Below are 20053 nucleotides of genomic sequence, written 5' to 3'. Positions count from 1 at the left end.
ATGCTGATTTCAAAAAGCTATATACAGCACTCTGCCGGCCCCTCCTACCAGCCATGATCTATCTGCCTGCATTGCATGGAAAAGCACCACATGATGTCATGACTGTGTCTAAAATAAGGGATGTAATGGAAACAGGATTTATTTAAATTCTATTAGCATGCTGATCAGAGAGGAGGCAGGAACCAGAGAAGGTAAACTATAAGCAGATTAAACTACAGCTTTAAACATTGAAGTGCAGATTGGTGAATCGCCTGTAATCTAAGGAATCCAATTTGTGTTTCTACAGGAAGGGAAACGCATTTTGTGGGAACAATGGTCGGTGGAGACAGTGACGAGGTACGTGTCATTTAAACACAGCAACCTTCAGACAGTCGTATTAGCCATTTACAAAAAGAAAGATGATTTACAGTAAATGGACATTAATTATTTGCTTTGTTGGATTACAAAAACTTGTCTTTTTGACAACTTGTAATCAATCTAATGTATACTTTTTGCATGCTATACTGCCATCTAGTGATCAGGTTATTATGTATAGGTTTGACTTCAGAGAAAACTAAAAAAATTGGTAGGATAAACGCCATGGGTGGAAATTGCTGCGCATAGTGATTCATAGAATTCAACAGCCTCATACGAAGTTATACAAAGGTTTTATACTTCCATGACAATATTTATTTTCAGCCATGTAACTTTTATTTTTCTAGTTGCTGAAAATAATGACATGTAATGATCGAAATAATGTATTGAGCCTACATGTATAATCAAAGGTCAGCACACCTAAAACAGTTTTTGGTGGAGTCTGGTGGGTGGAACTTCCTACTGACTTTGCTAACTTTTTGAGGACTCCAAAAATTACAACTCCATACTTCAGGGAGTAAATAAAATTCCACCGTGGAGAGCGGGCCCCTTGTTATGGCTTTGTGCAAAATTGGTGACAAAGCTCTTGCCATCAGAATTTGCAGATCATTGACAGGAGTATTTGACTTGTCGGTGACCTCCTTCTAACCTGCATTTGACCTGCTTCTGCACTCCAATAGACTTGGAGTGCAATAGTATTGGAATGCAAAACCCTGTTGAAGTGATCAAAGGCCTACACATACACTTGCTAATATAAAAGTTAATGGTGTTTTTATTACACCAGCATATACCAAACACTGAAATACCAGTCTGAGTTGGACTAAGTGCTAGTTCACACCAGTTGCAGTTCCGTACTAAAAATGCATGCAGTGTTTTTCCATGTATTCTAATGGCTCTAGTTCACACCAGTGAAGTCAGTTCCGGTGCAGAAAAAAAGTAGGGCGTGTTGCATTTTATTCTGCACAGAACTGTACTGGAACTTAGCAAATTGTATCAAAAACGCACTGGAACTGTGTCAGGTGTTAACTGTAAGCAAAAACGAATGCAGAACATACGAGTGCATTTTTGTGGTGTGAACTGGCCCTAAAAATGCATACACAATGTTGTCTATGTATTTCAATGGCTCTAGTTCACACCAGTGCAGTCAATTCCAGTCAGTTTCCAGTGCAAAAAATGACCGGAACTGACTGCATTGGTGTGAACTACAGCCATTGGAATACATGGAAAACACTGTGCATGCATTTTTAGTGCAGAAAAAAGCGCACGGAACTGCATCGAATGTGAACTGGCCCTAAAACAGGTGCATTCCAGGTTGATATTAAAGACATAAATGCATCCAACTAGATATTCAATAATAAACCATGAAATGCATTGTTTTTAATGCATCTGGTGTAAGTACCTCAGCCTAGAAAGGGAGGGAGGGGCACAGCTGGGATAGCAGAACATGCAAGAAAGGTGAACATGGGCTTTAAGTGATAGTTGTTTCTCAATAGCTGGTTTTGCTTATATTTCTGCACCGTCAGTATGAGGAGGCGGGAGCCAGTCCTGCCACGATACATAACCCTGATGTCGTCAGCGAAAACAAGCAGGTTGGTACACACTCTCCTGAATAGTTCCTTCCATAGTCCCTCTCAGCACAACAATTGTAATAAAACCATAAAGCTGCCTGCAACAAGATGGGGAAACGGTCTGCGGTGCCCATAGCTACCAATGAAATACCAGCTCTCATTTTCTGTCCTGCAGAGTCATCTGAATGTTGTGGCCAGTTGATGGTTTTTTTCCCCCCCCCTCGCCTTTATAGATTTGTCCAATACCCTCACACTGTGTAGCCGTGGCCTCAGTCTGCATCCCACATTCCCAGCCTGGAATCTCCCAGAACCATAGTAGTTGTAGATGAAGGTCAATCCTTTGCACCATTTACATTTTCTGTTTGGTTGTTCCTATGTTCCCTTTTGTAACATTGAATATATCTTCTCACAGGATGGCCTGGATGACAGTGAGATGGATGTTGATGATGATGAAGATGATGATGAAGAGGAGGAAGATGAAGATGAGGTCATTAGGACAATGGGACCAAGAAAAGAGCTGGGCAGACCCAACAGGAGAGCACAACAAACCAAGTCATTTGTAGAGCATGACAGTGACTTCTAGAGATGGTCGTTGCTGCAACAGTGCCCAAATGTGTGTATATCCACTTACAAATGAAAGAAGTGTGTTTTATATATTAAAATTTCTGCTGACATTCTACATGAATGCTTGTCGGAGGTATCATTCATCACTCATCTATTAAGCCAGTAATGCCACAGATGCAGAAATTGTTTCCTAGTTAGAGGGCTGTGACACTGTACTCGTTTAACTCATAATTTTATCCAAAATTGAGTGTCAGTATAATATCAGGAGAGAAAATGGAGCATTTGTGAGTCCTGACAATACGTTGTTTTTATTTTCTCTTCTGCACAGCAATTGTTGCATTTTGCTGAAGTATACTGAAAAGGGAAGAAACTAAGAATGAACAGACTGCATGTAACCTAATAATAGAGCATGCTGTCCTGTGTGCAACTAATCTCTATCTGCAACCTCCCTTATCTGCTGTCAGTTTATCATATATTCTACAGTGTTCACCTGGTCTATTTCCCCGAGAGGCTGCTGTAATCATGAAAGTTGGAGCTGTAGACATTTGTCTGTCAGAAACCTTCTGGGAAATTGTGTGGTGTGATAACTGGAGGATCAGTGGCACTTTATGGTGTATAAGGAGGAGAACCAGATGTCCCCCCATTCTTTCAACTAAGGTTATAATGAGTCTAGTAACTGATAAGTGTGCAGAGCTGCTTAAATGGTCCTGTCTTAGAAAAAACACCAAAGATGCCCATTATTACCTTTGATAAAGTAAAGCCTCTTATGTGCCCCTCTCTGATTTAGTTTTACCTTGTTAAACAAAAATTGGCCTGACTTCATGGCTAAGCCTCCGCCATTTGCTATTCCCTCTGGCAACTGAAACGGTTTTATTGGTCAGTGGAATGGCAGTTGGAAGGTTTAGTCACAAAGTCCAAGAAAATCTGGCCCCAGAAATTAAATGAATCTACTTCAGAGGGGGGCACATAAAACATTGGCATGTTATAGTGTCTGCTGTTAGGCAGGACATTTACTTCCTAATGATTTGAAATGCAGTATCAATTTATTATAACTAACACTCCAGCAATAGGACCTAAAAAGTAATTCTCCCTATTTTCTCATTTTAGCCAGGCCAACAAAATGGCGGACTCCACAGATAAGAGATGATAGGCGCACTTTATTCTCATGTCCACCATGCTTCTATTTTCCCCCCGGATATTTTGTGCTACAGACAGCAATGGGCCTCTTGTACAAAACTCAGCAGGAGGAATACATTGATGTGGCACTAGTAGCCAGGCAGAGCCCTTCTTTTCTGACCTGTCTGAGCAAATGACTGCTGCAATCTGCCTGCTGAAGGTCATTTTCCTGTCCAACTCCAAAGTGTTCAGCTCCCCTTTATGTAAATTTGTCTTTATTAAATTACAGCAGTTTTGTTAATTGTCTAATTATTTTGTTTACAATAAATATAATTTGTGATTTTTTTCATATACACATATTAGTTATAATAAATACTTTTTTTAAAGTGCGTATAAACCCCAACAATGAAGTTCTCTTATTTGCCTGCTTTTCATCTGTTATACATACCACTAGAAGGCAGTTGCACTTATTTTCCCTAGAGCTTAGTGAATGAGGTGAAGCTTTACTTTGTAAAAAAATACTCAATTGGATGCAAGTAAAAAAAAAAAACAGCATTTTTCCTTGCACATGATTGTATGATGGAAATTAGCAGGGCTTCACCACATTCACTAAGCTCTGGGGAAAATGAGTGCAGCTGGACTTGCAAAGTGCACAGTATATTTGCCTTTAGTAAATCAACCCCACAGACTTTGTAGCTACAGTATGTCTGAGGGCTATAGAACACATCTCCTTATGTTATAAAGCAGAAAAAAGGGAAAGGTGTTCTGTAGTTCTGTCTTAGGGTGACAACATACAGTAGGGTGATAAGCATTGTCAAGCTTGGACAAGAAATGTGTTACTGGCAGGATCACTGGGTGAAAATAAAGTAGAAAAAGGAAAGGAATGCACCCACAACATCAAAGGACTGATACATTGGGCTATGCATTGGGGTTTAATTATGAAAGGCAAATCAACTTTGCCCTACAAGTGCTAACTGCACTTGAAAGTAAAGTCGCTGATCTGATGGGGACATGCAAGGAAAATAAAAAAAACAGCATTTTAGCTTGCACATGATTGGATGATGAAATCAGCAGAGCTTCCACTCATTTCATATCTACCCCTCAGATTTATAGCACCTGCACTTCCAAGTGCACTTTCAGTGCAATTTCAAGTGCACTTTGCACTTGTAGTGCAAAGTGGACTTACCTTTCGTAAATAACCCCCATTGTGTTTTTGCACTTTATTTGTTTTAGCAAGGTAACATAAGCCTTTAAGATCTGAACTTTATGACTGGCACTTAAAAGGGAAACGATAATCATTTTTGGTCAGTTTTATTTAAAATTTTTTGAATATTTACACACTTATAGGTTATTTGCATTCAATTGTGATGTTAGAAATAAACATTTAAAGTGGAATTCCAGTCAACTAAGCCTAAAGCTACACCCACCCCCACTCTAAGACTATTCTATCTACCCTGTAAAAGAAAAGATGTCTATACTTGCCTATTCTGAAGCCGAATTGGTCTGGTCACATGATCACTCTAGTGACAGCTTCAGTGTAGAGGAGAGGCAGCGACAGCAGCTGCAGAGCCTGATGTCACCCATAGACTTACTATGGGGCATCCAATGTCGGCTGTCCCTCCTCTACACTGAAGTCAGCACTTTGGACTCGATCATGTGACCGAACTAGAGCAGCTTCAGAATAGGTAAGTATAGACATCTTTTCTTTTACCTGCTTGTATCAATGACGGGATGGGGAATCTTAGAATGGGGGTGGAAGTAGGTTTAGGTGGAATTTGACTTTAAGGTCCAATTCTCCCCCAGTTTTTGTTTTTTTGCCTGACACCCATGTAAGAAATGCGAGGGATAGTTATGACAGGAAGGCACAAACTACTATAAAAGCATTGTCGGAGGTTGTAATCCTTCCACACTGTACTAAAAATGTAGTCCTGACAGGAAATGAGTGGAATTCTTCCCAGTAGGGACCCTTCTGTGCTGTATCCAAAACAACATAAAACATTTCGACTTTCATTTTGACTTTCCTTCCATGGCCTGGAGCATTGCAGTCTTTGACAGCCCATCATTAGCTGATCACTTTTGTACTTTCTCTCTCACAAGCTATACAGCAGTGGTTCTCAACCTGGGGGGTCGAAAGACGATTTGCCAGGGGTCACTGAATCCTGGGCTGTTCCTGAAGACTGCACCGCTCTCCAGCCTTTTTGCAGTTGCCCAGCAGGGCTGTCCTTGGAGCCTGTGGAGCCCATGGCTTCCCACCTCCTGGCTGGGGGGCAGAGACTAGAGGTCAGCTGACTGGTGAGGAATGTGAAGTGGGAGGGGCTGGGGGAGACCCTATCTCCTGATTTCGGCATAGATGTCACTGCTACGAGACACCACAAAGTCAGAGACATAGTGAAGCCAGAGACACGGTGAGTAACACTACCTGTGATTATAGTTGCCATTAAAAGTCTCCACTACAATTCTCAGATCAGAAGATGACCTTGATCAAGAGCACCTAAGTTGGCTGATCAGCACTGCCACTGATCCCACCCACCACCAGCACTGCAGTCTCATCCCAACTCCCCGCCAGCACTGCCCCCATTCCCCCCACCAAGGAGTAAGAGAAGGAATAAACATTGAGAATACATGGAAGGGAGAGGGAAAGAGAGGAAGGAACAAAGAAAAAGGGAGAGAGAGAATAAGATAAAGAACAAGAAAGAGGGGGGGGGACAAGAAATTGGGATAGAGAGAGATAAAAGGGAAAGAAAGGAGAATAAAGAAAGTGGTACATCATAAAATGTACCATAAGGGGTTTTAATATTGTCCAAGTGGAAGGGACTCGGGAAGCACTGTGGGTTAGGGGCGCTTGCCTTGGGCGCTGACAACCCACGCTACAAAAATAATTTTACTGTTCGAGGTCCCCGCAACTCAGGAAATTTTATCAAGGGGTCACGGCCCTAGAAAGGTTGAGAACCACTGCTATACAGAGACAGCAGTAAAGGGGGTCCCATTAACAAGGCCCGCAATTTGTGTTGACACACTGGAAATCAGACCTGCAGTTTTTGCTCAATGCAGTGCACAGATGTGAACTAGAACCATTAAATACATTGACAAAGCTGCGAGCCTGCATTGACCTGTAACTGAGGGGGATTAGAACACCTGCCAGTTTTTATTGCTTTCTGTGTCCCTGTTAGGGAAAGTCACCATGTCTATTTGTCCCTGTGATTGTTATCCGTGAAAGAAAAGCCTTTATTTTAAATGGTTGGCAAAACTGGAATAGAGGGAATGTTTTCCAATGGGGACACTAGTTCTGGTGACTACCAGTGATTTCCCTTACATTGGAAGGATTTTCTCTCACTTCTTGTTGTGTATATGGGAGAGGAAGTGAAGGAAAGGGTCTCCCCAATGGGACAGGGATGGCAAAAAAACTGACAAGGGTAAAACCTTCCCTTACTCTATCCAAAACTGTAGAGGTGTGAATGGGGCATTGGGTTCAGTTCAGTGATCTACACACAGAAAGTCACTCCTTCCTTAAAGCCCAACTTCTGTCAGTTATTTTATTTTATTTTTTTGTAGTTTAGAATAGACTTTGAAAAGATAAATACTTCTGTCAAGTTTTTATTGTTGTCCATGACCCCAATGGGGAGAGTTTGTTTAATTTGTCGTCCTTGATACAACAGAAAGAAAGGAGTTTCCAAGGCTGACGTAGAATATTCTGGAGCGATATACCTCTGTTAGCTGCAATCATCAAACAGCTAGAGTCCTCAGCCAGCAGCGTGGAGACACTTTTTTGAGCTCCCCACTTGCGCTTGCAGATAGGAGACCTTAATGTGGATAAAATATGGATTTGCTGGGTATTGCACTTAATAGATTGAGAAGCAAACTCTATAATACCACAGGCTGGGTTTTCATCATAACAGTTCATATCCTCTTGTCTTTGAATTGCATTGCTCTAATTTTTCCCGCAGTGCCTAACCTTGTCCTGTACAAGCACTGTGCTGTCCTTCATATAGTCACCGTGCAGTTTGGAGCGTCACTCTTCAGGGTTTCCACTATCACCTTGGCACCAGAAGGCCCAATGTTATTCCCCTGTAAACTGTATAGCAAAAATCCTATGGTCACATTAACTATTATAAGTATGAGGGAGTTCTAGAATATAAACATCAGTATGGAAACAACAAATAAAAACTCCCAGATCAGGTGGCGCTTTAGGCTACGTTTCCACTAGTGCGACTTATCATGCGACGTGGGACTGCAAAGTTGCATGACAAGTCGTACCTCATGATTTTCAAAGAGTACAATTCATATCTGTGTGACTTCAAAGTAGTTCCTGCACTACTTTGATGCGACTTGAGGTCCATAGACCTCAAGAATACACGGGCATTGCTTCAAGTCACATCAAAATCACAATTTTCAGGTCGCAATAGTGGAAACCTAGGCTAAAAAAAATAAAATAAAAATAAATAAAAAAAAACAATAAATAAATCAATGTACGGTAAGCGGTAACATGGACTAATCACCAGCACTGATACCAGCAGAGAATACATAACATTTGTCTGATCTAGCTGTATACAGCCAAGATGGATTTAACTGACTAATCACTATGGTGTCTCCTTAGAACTAGATGCCCAGTTCACCTGTTACAAACCTGGATATTTGCAGAAGGATCTTTTCCTTGATAGCTGAGTAATTCTAGCATGCCTGGCAGCAAGCTGTTTGTAAGCAGCTTTAAAATGTCTTGATTTTTTTCTGACCACATGATGCAGCAGACAAGCAGATGCAAGTGCAGAAAATGCACCCAGCAAATTAGCTTGTAGACTAGAATCCAGTAATGTTAGAGCTCAGTGTACGGCATGTTTACAGCCACACTCTGTACACAGAATGCTTATTCTTTTTTTGTAAGTATTTTTGGACCCATATGTGTATCTTCAATATGAATCAACCTATTGTGTTAAAGGCTCCTATACAGGAAATGTGTTTTAAATATCATAATATCTGCTTTTAGTCATAATGTGATAATAAGTGGGGGTTTCAGAAGACGACCAAGTACAGTACTGTGATGCTACTGATAGATGAATGAATAACATCAGATATGCTGCTCAAAGATCACTCAGCAAAGCCTCTAGTTGTCAGTTAAGCCGCGTACACACGGGCGGACTGTCTGGCCAACTTAGTCCGTCAGACAATCCGACGGACAGTCCGTCATACTTTCGAATGAACGGACTTGACCACACACACCACTTTTTGAGCGGACTAATACGGCGTACTAAGTCCGCCATACTATCCGCCCTACTTTTGAAATGAACGGACTCGCCCACACACGCGGAGGAAAGTTCCGCTCATTTCGAGCGCGTCTCCAGTTAGGCGGGGCCCGCGAAGGAGACGTCGCTGACCCCACCGCCTGGTATGAACTTAAAGGGGAACCCGAACGCCGAAAAAAATCGGCGTGGGAACCCCCCCAAGTCCACAACAGACCCTTGTCCGAGCACGCTACCTGGCCGGCCAGGAAAGGGGGGCGAGCGTGTGCCCCCCCTCCTAAACCGTACCAGGCCGCGTGCCCTCAACATGGGGGGGGTGCCTTGGGGAAGGGGGGGCCGCGCGGCCCCCCCACCCCAGAGCACCTTGTCCCCATGTTGATGAGGACAAGGGCCTCTTCCCGACAACCCTGGCCGTTGGTTGTCGGGGTCTGCGGGCGGGGGGCTTATCGGAATCCGGGAGCCCCCTTTAATAAGGGGGCCCCCGGATACCGGCCCCCCACCCTATGTGAATGAGTATGGGGTACAATGTACCCCTACCCATTCACCTGTAAAATAAAAGTACCAAAAAAAACACAACACACGAGATAAAATACTTTATTGCACAGCTCCGGGGGTCTTCTCGCCGGACTCCTCCGCTATCTTCTTGTAGCTCTTTTGCTAGCGGAGGAGTCCGGCTTTCTTCCTCGCCGCCGGCCTCTTCTCCCGACTTCGGGGGTCTTGTCCCCCTCTTCGGTTCTTCTGCCGGGCCACCGCGCCTTCTTATAGCTCTTTTACAGGCGGTGGCCCGGTCTTCTGTCGCCGCCGCCTTCCGTTCTTCTTCTTCTTCTCCAGGAGATGTTGCCTCGACGATCTCTCCGGCCAGAATGCCAGGGACGCACTGCGCGGCCACTTATATAGGGACAATGGGGCGGTGTCACATGGCTTTATGTCACATGGGTTGGTCACATGGGTTGATGTCACATGGGGACTATGCCATCGTAAGGGGGCGGGGTCAGACCGGGCCACCGCCTGTAAAAGAGCTATAAGAAGGCGCGGTGGCCCGGCAGAAGAACCGAAGAGGGGGACAAGACCCCCGAAGTCGGGAGAAGAGGCCGGCGGCGAGGAAGAAAGCCGGACTCCTCCGCTAGCAAAAGAGCTACAAGAAGATAGCGGAGGAGTCCGGCGAGAAGACCCCCGAAGACGGAAGACCCCCGGAGCTGTGCAATAAAGTATTTTATCTCGTGTGTTGTGTTTTTTTTGGTACTTTTATTTTACAGGTGAATGGGTAGGGGTACATTGTACCCCATACTCATTCACATAGGGTGGGGGGCCGGTATTCGGGGGCCCCCTTATTAAAGGGGGCTCCCGGATTCCGATAAGCCCCCCGCCCGCAGACCCCGACAACCAATGGCCAGGGTTGTCGGGAAGAGGCCCTTGTCCTCATCAACATGGGGACAAGGTGCTTTGGGGTGGCACCCCCCCATGTTGAGGGCACGCGGCCTGGTACGGCTCAGGAGGGGGGGCGCTCGCTCGCCCCACTTTCCTGGCCAGCCGGGTAGCGTGCTCGGACAAGGGTTTGTTGTGGACTTTGGGGGGACCCCCACGCCGATTTTTTTCGGCGTTGGGGTTCCCCTTTAAGTCCATACCAGGCGGCGGGGCCAGCGACGTCTCCTTCGCGGGCCCCGCCTACCTGGATACCCGCTCGAAATGAGCGGACTTTTCTCCGGGCGGGAAAAGTCCGCTCATTTCAAAAGTACGGCGGACTGGCATACACACGGGCGGATTGTCCGCCGAAATGCGAGTCCGACGGACAGTATTACGGAAATTCCGAAATACTTAGTCCGCCAGACTGCACGCTGAAAAAGTCCGCTGAAGCCCACACACGAGCGGACTGTCCGCTGAAATGTGTTTCGGCGGACTAAGTTGGCCAGACAGTACGCCCGTGTGTACGCGGCTTTACTCTTCATATTATGGAACTTGTGGAATGGAGAAGAGACAAAACTCTTACCAGTAATAAAATTGCATACCTGAGAGACAGGAGAGAAGAGTTTCCCGAAATGGCGTTTGCCAGGCAGATAGCGCCATCTAGACCAATAGAGTTTTCCTGCAGGCTGGAATGATATAATACAAGCTGTCATCTGCACAACTCATATATATATATATATATATATATATATATATATATATATATATATATATATATATATATATATATATATATATATATATATATATATATATATATATATAGACAGAGAATTATAAATTATTGCTAATTACATATACAGCAGAGATATGAATGAAATACTTATATATCGCACAATGCGAACTGAATCGCAATCAGCAGACCTCCAGCTGTTGTAAAACTACATGTCATGCTTGTGGCTGTCAGAGTCTTGCTATGCATCATGGGACTTGTAGTTCTGCAACAGCTGGAGGTCTGCTAATTTCATATCTCAAGTTGTGCTTTACTGTTGCTTCTCACATATGGACTTTTGTTCAGAAAATCTATGGGTTGGCCACATGTTAACCAATCTAATTGTACAGTCTCCTTTTGGATATACCCAATTAATTTTTTTACAGGTACTTATTTAGCCCTGACAATTTACATATATGTTAGATGTTCATATCAGTCCCTGCCCTCACAGGTCAGGGACTTACACTCTAAGGTCCCTAACTCACATTCATACATACTAGGGCCAATTACCCTGCCAACATGTCTCTGGAGTGTGGGAAGAACATGCAAACACCAAGCAGGTATTGCCATGGTTGGGATTTGAACCGACAAACCTAATGCTGCCAGGCAAATGTGCTAACTACTTAGCCACTGTGCTGCCCTAAGGGATAGAGAAGTTATTTGTTTTGTGGTAACTCAAAAGTTGACAGTACAAAGAATGTATTGTCAAATTGTAATGTGTGTGGTGACCCAAATATTATGCTCCCCTTAACTGATCTCTTATCTCAACATCTGATTGCACTGAAATGCTAACGCCATCTAGTGGCTAATTTAGAAATCTCACAATAAGAGCCTATTCATGGGATTGTTGCGTTAAAGCAGAACTTTACCCATAACAATTTTATAAAAAATAATGTTCTTTAGCAAGGAACAAACATTCCCCATTAATAATTATGCCACCAAAATTACTGTGTGCTGTAAATTGCCTCCAGCATATTTCTCCTGTTTCTTCTTGCTGGAGGCTGTCATTTTGCTGAAGCACAGAGCCCCTGAGCAGCAGTAAGTCTTAAAGCTGCCAGCAGATCGGCCTCTAGTAGCTCTGATTTTTGGCAAATGTCAAAAAATAAAGAACACCTGAGCATCTGCAGAACGGGGGTGAGACAGTGTATTACGGGATTTTACACAGTATAGGCCCTTATATTTAATGTTTTGCATAGCTATACCTGTAAAAGGAGCCAGCCTGAAGTGATCTAGCAGGACTTAATTTTCTGACTAAAGTTCCACTTTGAGGTAGCCCATTCATTTGATTGGGCTGCCTAACACAATAAACCAACCAAAACTTTGCATGAACCATTTTTTTCCAGTGCACTGCACTGCAATGCATGGTATTTTGTTACATCGTAGATGTGGTGGGGTGCCATATAAAATTTCCACTGCATTGCACCAATATACATTCTACCATTTCACATTGGTGTGAGGGGGCCCTAACAAAAATATAAAAGACCAACCACTGTGCAGTAATACAACGCAGAAAGCAAACCTGCATGTATAATGGCTGAGTATCTCTGTGCCCTCTTTCCATTTTAAGTGGGTAATGGTAAAATTAACAAAAAAGAAAAAAAAAAAGATAAACTTGTAAACTTTCACAAACAATAACCAAACACCATTAAACTTTCACTTTAGGAGGACTGGAGTGTGTCGTAATTATGTACGGTGCTCAGTTTGAATTGATCAGCTGTCCCCTCTGTTTATAGGGCTGTTTGTACTTACTTGAGGATCTTCAAAGAGCAGTTAACTTTGAGGGCTCCTGCCAAGGCTTTGGCTCCTACAAGGCCGATGTGGTTCCCTCGCAGACTGTTGGCAGACACAATTTTAGTGTTAGTTGTTACCGCGTACTTACAGAACAATCACTAAGATTATAAAGTGATGGGTCAAAACATATATCTTATTCTTGGAGTTATGTTCATGAAGACACTTACACCTATATGCCATGAGTGGCTTGAAACGTAAAAGCAGCAATGTCTACAACAATACAAGCTTAAAGTGTATCAGGCGGTTTTTAGTAAAGTCATAGTGCTATCAGCTGTTAAAGTGCAAGTGGCATGGAGCACTGTTGCCCCTATATGGGCAAAAAATGGTGGACTCCTTACTACCGGTATCACATTTTCACTGTACTGTATATGTGTAGTATGTGGAAATCCTTCCTAAGTAAGGAGTTTAGGTGACTGCAGTGAGAGGGTATTGTTAATACTATAGCACAGGGGTCTTCAAACTGTGGCCCTTTGCTAGCCTGTATCTGGCCCTTGGGGCACTAATCCCCCCCACTGCTATGAGGCACTATTCCTCCCACTGACACCAATAATGGGGTACTATTTCTTACACCGATTCCAATGATGGGATACTTTTCCTCTTACTAATAGGGATACTACTCCTCCTCCTATAGACCACTAACCCTGAGGCCATATTTAGTCTCACTGACGCTGGGACATTTTCTACCCCGCTGACCACAATTCGGCCCTCCTAAAGTCTAAAGGACAATAAACTGGCCATTTTTTTAAAAAGTTTTTTAGACCCCCTGCTGCAGCTCCGCAAAGACTTGGCTTGATTAGTGTAGGAACTCAAGTGGCCTGTACAAAGTCCTGACTTCAACACTATTGATCACATTTGGAATCAATGGGATGCCAATTGTGAGCCAGCTCTTCGTGACCTCACAAATGTTGTTTTGGCCAAATGGGCACACAGTCCCACAGACACACCCCAAAAACTTGTGGAAAGCTTTTCCAAAGGAGTCGAGACATATAGCTGCAAACAAACAATGTGGTGGGGCACCGTATTAATGTCCATCTCTTCAGAATGGGATGTCCGATATCTACACGTTTGCCCATATTCGTTCATTAAGTTGTCTTGTTTAGGATCTACAGAAGATCAGTGTTTTTCAACCTGTTTTCAGTCAAGGCACTCTTTAGAATGGTGCACAATCCCGGGGCACAGCAGCCTGAGGGCTTGTTCACACCAGTAGATGGGTTTGAGCATGTGCTTTTTTGCGTGTTTGCACAAGTCACATTTTTTTTTTATTAGGCCCAAACTTAATTGCATTTGCTAGATGCGTGAGATGTCATTAAAAAATACTCGTGACTGCAAAAAGCAGCACTTTTTTGTGCGGTACAGGAAAACGTGTGATTTTGCACGTGTTACCTCACTGCACCTGGTGTGAAGAAGCTCTAATATGTAGTGAGGCAAAGTTTAGTGATCTGGGGTCATAACACTTCCAAATTCCCCCTTCTAGGCCAAACCCTCCACCAAATTCCACCTCCTAGCACAACCACCCCCCCCCCCCCAAATCCTCCTCTTAGCACAAATCCCCTCTCCTAGCATAACCCCCCCCCCCCCCCATCACAAACCCCCATTCCCAAATCTCCATTCCTAGAGCAAGCCCCAATCCTCTCTTCCAGCACAATCCCCTCAAATGCCCCCTCCTAGCACAAGTGTGGGCTTTTCCTCTTCCTTCACTCCCCACTGGATGTGTTTGAATTCCAGTGCAGTGGGACTGCAAGAAGAGAGAGAGAGAGCACAGCCCATACGGTTCTCTCCTCCTCCCTGTGGCTGTGTTTACTATTGCTGGCAAAGCAGAAAGCTGTAGCGCCGCCCAACATGTCCTTAACAACCGTCAGTTGGTAGGACGCAGGCAGGTAGCCGCACAGTTTCTGCTTTGCCAGTAACAGTACACATAGCCCCAGGGAGGAGGAGAGAGCCGTACGGGCTGTGCTCTCTCTCCCTCTCTCCTTGCAGAGTCACACTGCACTGGGGTTAACACAGAGTAGCGCTCAGACAGCAGCACCCTAAGGACTCTTTGCGGCACCCCAGGGTGCTGTGACACCCCGGTTGAATAACCCTGATCTATATAATGGTTTAATACGGTTTTATTGTAAAACTGTGTCTAGTTTATTTACTTCGAAAAATGACCTGAACATACTCACTCAAGAGTGGTAAGACTCTTATTGACAAGCAACGTCTCTGCCAGAGCCTGTGCCCCGGACGGTCCAATGGCGGTTCCCTGTAAACTGCAAGATTATTGTCAATCAGTAATACAAGGAAAGAAACAAAACATCATGCTCATATATTGTGCAATACCTCTTGATTGATGTGTTAATAGGAAAACTAAGATATTACCACCACCGCCTCTGCACCTCATCTAAATGGTACCCATGCTGTGCAGCCAACCTCGTGTGTTCCCAGTGCATCAGGCCGGCCACTCTGCGTGGGACCCAGAAGCTGGTGGAGATCAATGGGCCAACGGTGTCTACTTCTGTCATGCCTCAATTCCAGGGACATTGACCAGGTATGGTATATACATAATTACATTGGTCCATGCTTTGGATATGTTTTTTTATAACAGAAAGTAGGAAATATGTTTTTTTTTTTTTCAAAATGTATATAATAAATATAAATAATACAAATATTATTTATTAAATAAAAAAAAACAGTGATTAAACCCCACCAAAAGAAAGCTCTATTTGTGTGAAAAAAAATGATATAAATCTAATTTGTGTACAGTGTTGCATGACTGTGCAATTGCCAAAAAATGGCAACACGGTACAGGTCATTTGTCTGGTCATATCGATTAGCCCTGGTTCACACCAGTGCAATTTGTCAGTTCGCATGCCGGCAATGGAGCCGTTCAAATCATGGTGACTCAAGTCTCAGGGGCTTTGAAAAAAGTTCCTGCACTACTTTTTTTGCGAATTCATTGAGACTTGCATAGACTTCTGTTAATGAAGTAGCGCGATTTCAAAACCGCACTGGTGTGAACCAGAGCTAAAGCATGCAAAAAAACAAAAACATGAGAAAAAGAAAGAAGTGTTCCTAGGGCACCTTTTGCCCAGAGGATGGTGGAACATTATTCAGCTTATTGTATTCCTATACTGTCTGTATTCTTCCGTTCATACTCATTGTATTGATGACTTCACTTACTAGAGAGCTGAAAGAGTAGAGTTCTCCTGCAGAGCCTTGCAGAGCGCAGACACACCCTCATCGCCGATGGCATTTTCCTGCAGACTAATGAGAAAATACAACAAATCTTGATATTCTGTTTATTGAGGTGTAACATAAATACAAATAGTTTTAACCTGTTTCTTGATTTTAAAAAAATATATATTTTTCCTCATTTTGCATAGATTTTCCAACTTCTATAAAACTCTAATGGTTTGCTGGAAGCCTTTCCCTTTATTTGAAGCCTATCCCCAGCCATAGCTTATACCTTGGCACTAGTTAGAGTGGAAGAGGGTTGTTAACCATTTTTAGTTTTTACTTGTCTATGTCCCTGTTGGCAAGATTTAATTTCACTTCCTGCCCAGGTAACCACACAGGATATGGGAACATTTCCCCAGCAAGCATTGAGACGAATATATTTAGTTACTATCTGTGGCCCATTGGAGAGATTATCCTCACTTACTGACTCAGTGACCACACAGGAAGCGAGGAAACAATCTACAATGGCAGGAATAAAAATAAATGTTTCAGATGGAGTCATGCTTTAAATAAACAGGTGGGTCTCTGCAGTTTTCATAATGCGGCCTGCAAACACACACAAAGTAAATCTGGTCACACAGGTTCCAATCTGATTGTACAATTTTCTTTAGATCTACAATTATGTACTGTAAGTGTCTGCCTAATTGTAAAGGAAATTCATTGTTTAAGTAGTCCTTATTAAACAATCATGGTAAAAAAAAAAAGAGAAAGAGATTGTGCCAGTGGAGGCTGGTGGTAATTTTTTCTTTGGGGGGGGGGGGGCAAACAGTAACAAACCCCCCACCCCCTGGTCAGTCGGGTCTGTTACACTTACCCTATCTATGGTGGGCAGCGATTTTCCCGTGCTTCACCGGTGGCTTCCCTTGCTCAGCGGCAGCTTCCCCTGATCTCCATGGGCATCGCGGTGGCTTCTGTTTCCTCCCTCCTCCTCGGCGGCCAATTGGGACTCTTCTCTTTTCAGGCCAATCAGAAAACGGGTCTCAGACCTGCTTCTGATTGGCTGGATTGAGGATCAGCGTTTCAATAGCAAATATTAATTCACTGTTGTAGCACCTGGGTGGGCTCCTGACGCACTGCTCTGCGCCAGGAGCCCACCCTATTTTGAAGAATATTAAAGCCTCTGGTGCTAATCAGGTGCTTCAAAAAAACACCCCACGCATGAATAGGGGGTGGCGTGTCCTGCAAAATAGTGGCTGTGGATAGAGCATGGGGGTGGAGGTCGTGAATAGAAAGGGTCATACACAGTAAAAGCAGGGTGGTCAGGAGGCGTCTGTGTGTACACTGGATATTAGCCTGAGCTCGACTGTGTGCTGGAACAATTCCATGAGCATTAGCTGTATGTGAATGAGCAATAGCTGCAGAAGAATTTGCATTAGCTGTACGAGAATTAGTATTCGCTGAACTAGCTTCCTGACATAGGGTATTTATTTTTATTTTTTTGGGTTAGAGTTAGGGTGTTAATACCACTACTTCTTCTAATAATAATAGTAATAAATGAATAAGTAAATGTAAAGAAAATACATAAATAAAAATAATCATAAATAAATGAATAATTAACCCATAACCCTTAAAATAATAAAATAAATGAATACATTATTATTAATTTACATTTTTTTGTTTGGGTATTTATTATTATTAATCATTTATGTATTATTTTTTAAGATTAGGGCTTAATTAATTTATGTATTACATATTATTGTATTTTATTTATGATGATTTTAGTTATTTGTGTATTTAGTTTACATTTATTCATACATTACTTTTTTTTATTTACATTTTTTAATGTGGGCAGAAAATCGCAACTACACTTGCAAATGGCGTGTCTCCATTTATTTCTATGGGAATAAAAACGTACCAAAAACACTCAAATCTGCCTGATTCAAGATACAAAAAAAGCTCCAGAACTTTTTTGAGCTTCAGGGGTTTGGCTTTAGGTGACTTGTAGTGGAAATATGAGCCATCTCCATAGAGAATCCTTGATATTTTTTTTTATTCTCCTCCAGCGTTTTGGAGCTTCAAGCTCCAAAACGCTGAGGTATAAATGGGGCCTTATAGGGTTTTGTGTCACATTTTACACTGGGACTCAGTCAATATGGCTGCACAGCTACTAAGTGCAAATACATGGCACACTTACTCTAAACAGCGCAAACACGTGTTCACTCGAAGAGTATCGGCAAGGGACCTCGCTGACCCCACCCGTAGGAAATTCCACTGGAGACTGAAAGAAACAGAAGACTAGAGTCAAGGTGTTAATATGGGAAGGTTATCCAGCAATTGAATTTGCTCCATCTGGTGACTGGCAGTATTTTTTTAAAGTGGAACTTTACCCATAACAACTTGATAAAAAAATAATTTACTTTAGCAGGGAACATACATTCCTCATTAATAATTATGCTACCAAAATAAGTATGTGCTGTAAATTGCCTCCAGCATTGCTCTTGTTTCTTCTTTCTGGAGGCTGCCATTTTGCTCAAGCCCAGAGCACCTGAACAGCAGTAAATCATAAAGTGGTACTAAACCCTTTGATTTAATGGTTTAAAAAACTGTTACTGTACATTCCTGGAATGTCTGGATCTCTAACTGTCACATCTGCTTGTGTCCTCAACCAAACTGTTTAACCATCAAATGGCTGATGTCATAACTGATCACATGTGCAGCACCATCAGAGTTGCAGATCAAACAGAAGCAGCTTCCATGGCTGTAAAGGATAGGAGGGTTTAATTCTGCTTTAACCTCCCTGGTGGTATGATTATTTCATATTTTAGGTACTGAAAGCGGTACCATTATTTTGCATGGAAATTTGGCGTTTTATATTGTAGGCCTGTAATTCTTAGAAATAATTCACTTAAATCCATCCAAACAAGAGTCTAATAGACATTCCGGGTATGATAAAATTTGAAATATGAAATCATAAATTATAATATATATATATATATATATAAAATAAATAATTATAACAAATAATATAATAATAAAAATTATTCAATAATGTAATCAAATCAAAAACACTGAAATGTGCTGAGTTGCAGAATTGTCGCTGTCATTACTTTTAGTGTTTGATGATGAATTTACCCACAAATTACTATTGCTCAATTCTGCGAGTGATTCTAATTTATTATCGCTGTTTTCTAGCCGGTCTATAACCACTTTTGATGTAAACTGACATTTTTCGGTTGCTATGGACAATCTCCAGTTTCCTGGCATAAAGAACAGTATTTATAATATAAAACTGCATGCAGGACACTGGACAAACCACTAGGGACAAAGGGGAAGTGTAATTATTTGATGCAGTACTGTAATCTGTAAGATTACAGTATACTGTATCTCTGCTGTGTTTTTTACTTTTTGAATTTGGCGCCGAACTCCGTCCCCGTGTGTTGCAGTGCTCGCAGGGAACGGAGCTCGGCACTGTGACAGATCGAGCAAGACACGGCGGCTCGCTGATCACAGCGGGGAGACATCGATGGATCCAGGGGTCAAGGTAAGTAACCCCCTCCATGGATCCAAGTCTGGCTCAGGAATACCGCTTATGGTAATGAAATCTTACAGCGAGCCAGACTCGGGAATACCGCCAGGGAGGTTAAGGGAGTCAGCAGATTGGCCTCTACAAATTCAACAGTGTCTAAAATAGAGAGCAACTGAGCTGTGATGTGCAGAGCAGGGTGAGACAGTGTATTACTGGATATTAAACAGTATAGACACTTATTTTTTAATGTTTTACATAGCTATACCTGCAACATGGGCCAGCTTGAAGTGATCTAACAGGACTTCATTTCCTGACTAAACTTCCACTTTAATGTATAAATTGCCAAAATATTCTGCAACTCTTACAGAGTACACAGACCATTCTGTCTCTGTCTCTTTCACAGTCACAAACACATATATATCCTAAGACCAATTTTTTGTAGATTACTTGACCAGCATGTTTTCTATTAGAAACACATATTCAATATTATATAGACACTGGGCAAGTCCTGATCTGAGGAGCACAATTGGGAGACAATTGTCACACCATACCAGGAAGTGCCTGAACA

General features: G+C 42.6%; 2 protein-coding genes across 4 annotated transcripts in view; one reads left to right on the top strand and one right to left on the bottom strand.

Annotated features, from left to right (window-relative positions):
* The window catches only part of CLUAP1 (clusterin associated protein 1), a 228223-nt gene extending 224232 nt beyond the window's left edge, over positions 1-3991 (top strand). For 2 of the 3 annotated variants that reach the window (XM_077449276.1, XM_077449273.1), the window contains exons 11-12: positions 287-336; positions 2335-2607. In XM_077449276.1, coding sequence (XP_077305402.1) covers positions 287-336; positions 2335-2505 — 221 coding nt within the window. In that variant the 3' untranslated portion in view covers positions 2506-2607. Of the gene's footprint in view, positions 1-286; positions 337-2334; positions 2608-3593 lie in introns of those variants that run through there. The other variant, XM_077449275.1, reaches the window with a different exon arrangement.
* A 3189-nt stretch (positions 3992-7180) lies between these two features.
* The window catches only part of NLRC3 (NLR family CARD domain containing 3), a 52406-nt gene continuing 39533 nt past the window's right edge, over positions 7181-20053 (bottom strand). Inside the window, exons 14-19 of the mRNA XM_077449272.1 lie at positions 18154-18237; positions 15963-16046; positions 14969-15052; positions 12762-12845; positions 10843-10926; positions 7181-7674 (exon numbers count right to left, since the gene is read on the bottom strand). Coding sequence (XP_077305398.1) covers positions 7584-7674; positions 10843-10926; positions 12762-12845; positions 14969-15052; positions 15963-16046; positions 18154-18237 — 511 coding nt within the window. The 3' untranslated portion in view covers positions 7181-7583. The remainder of the gene's footprint in view (positions 7675-10842; positions 10927-12761; positions 12846-14968; positions 15053-15962; positions 16047-18153; positions 18238-20053) is intronic.

The sequence above is a fragment of the Lithobates pipiens genome, unplaced genomic scaffold, assembly GCF_037356315.1.
Source record: "Lithobates pipiens isolate NorthernLeopardFrog02 unplaced genomic scaffold, aLitPip1_a1.2 Scaffold_22, whole genome shotgun sequence".
In the NCBI taxonomy this organism is placed as follows: Eukaryota; Metazoa; Chordata; class Amphibia; order Anura; family Ranidae; genus Lithobates; species Lithobates pipiens.
This window is presented reverse-complemented; position numbering and strand designations above follow the sequence as displayed.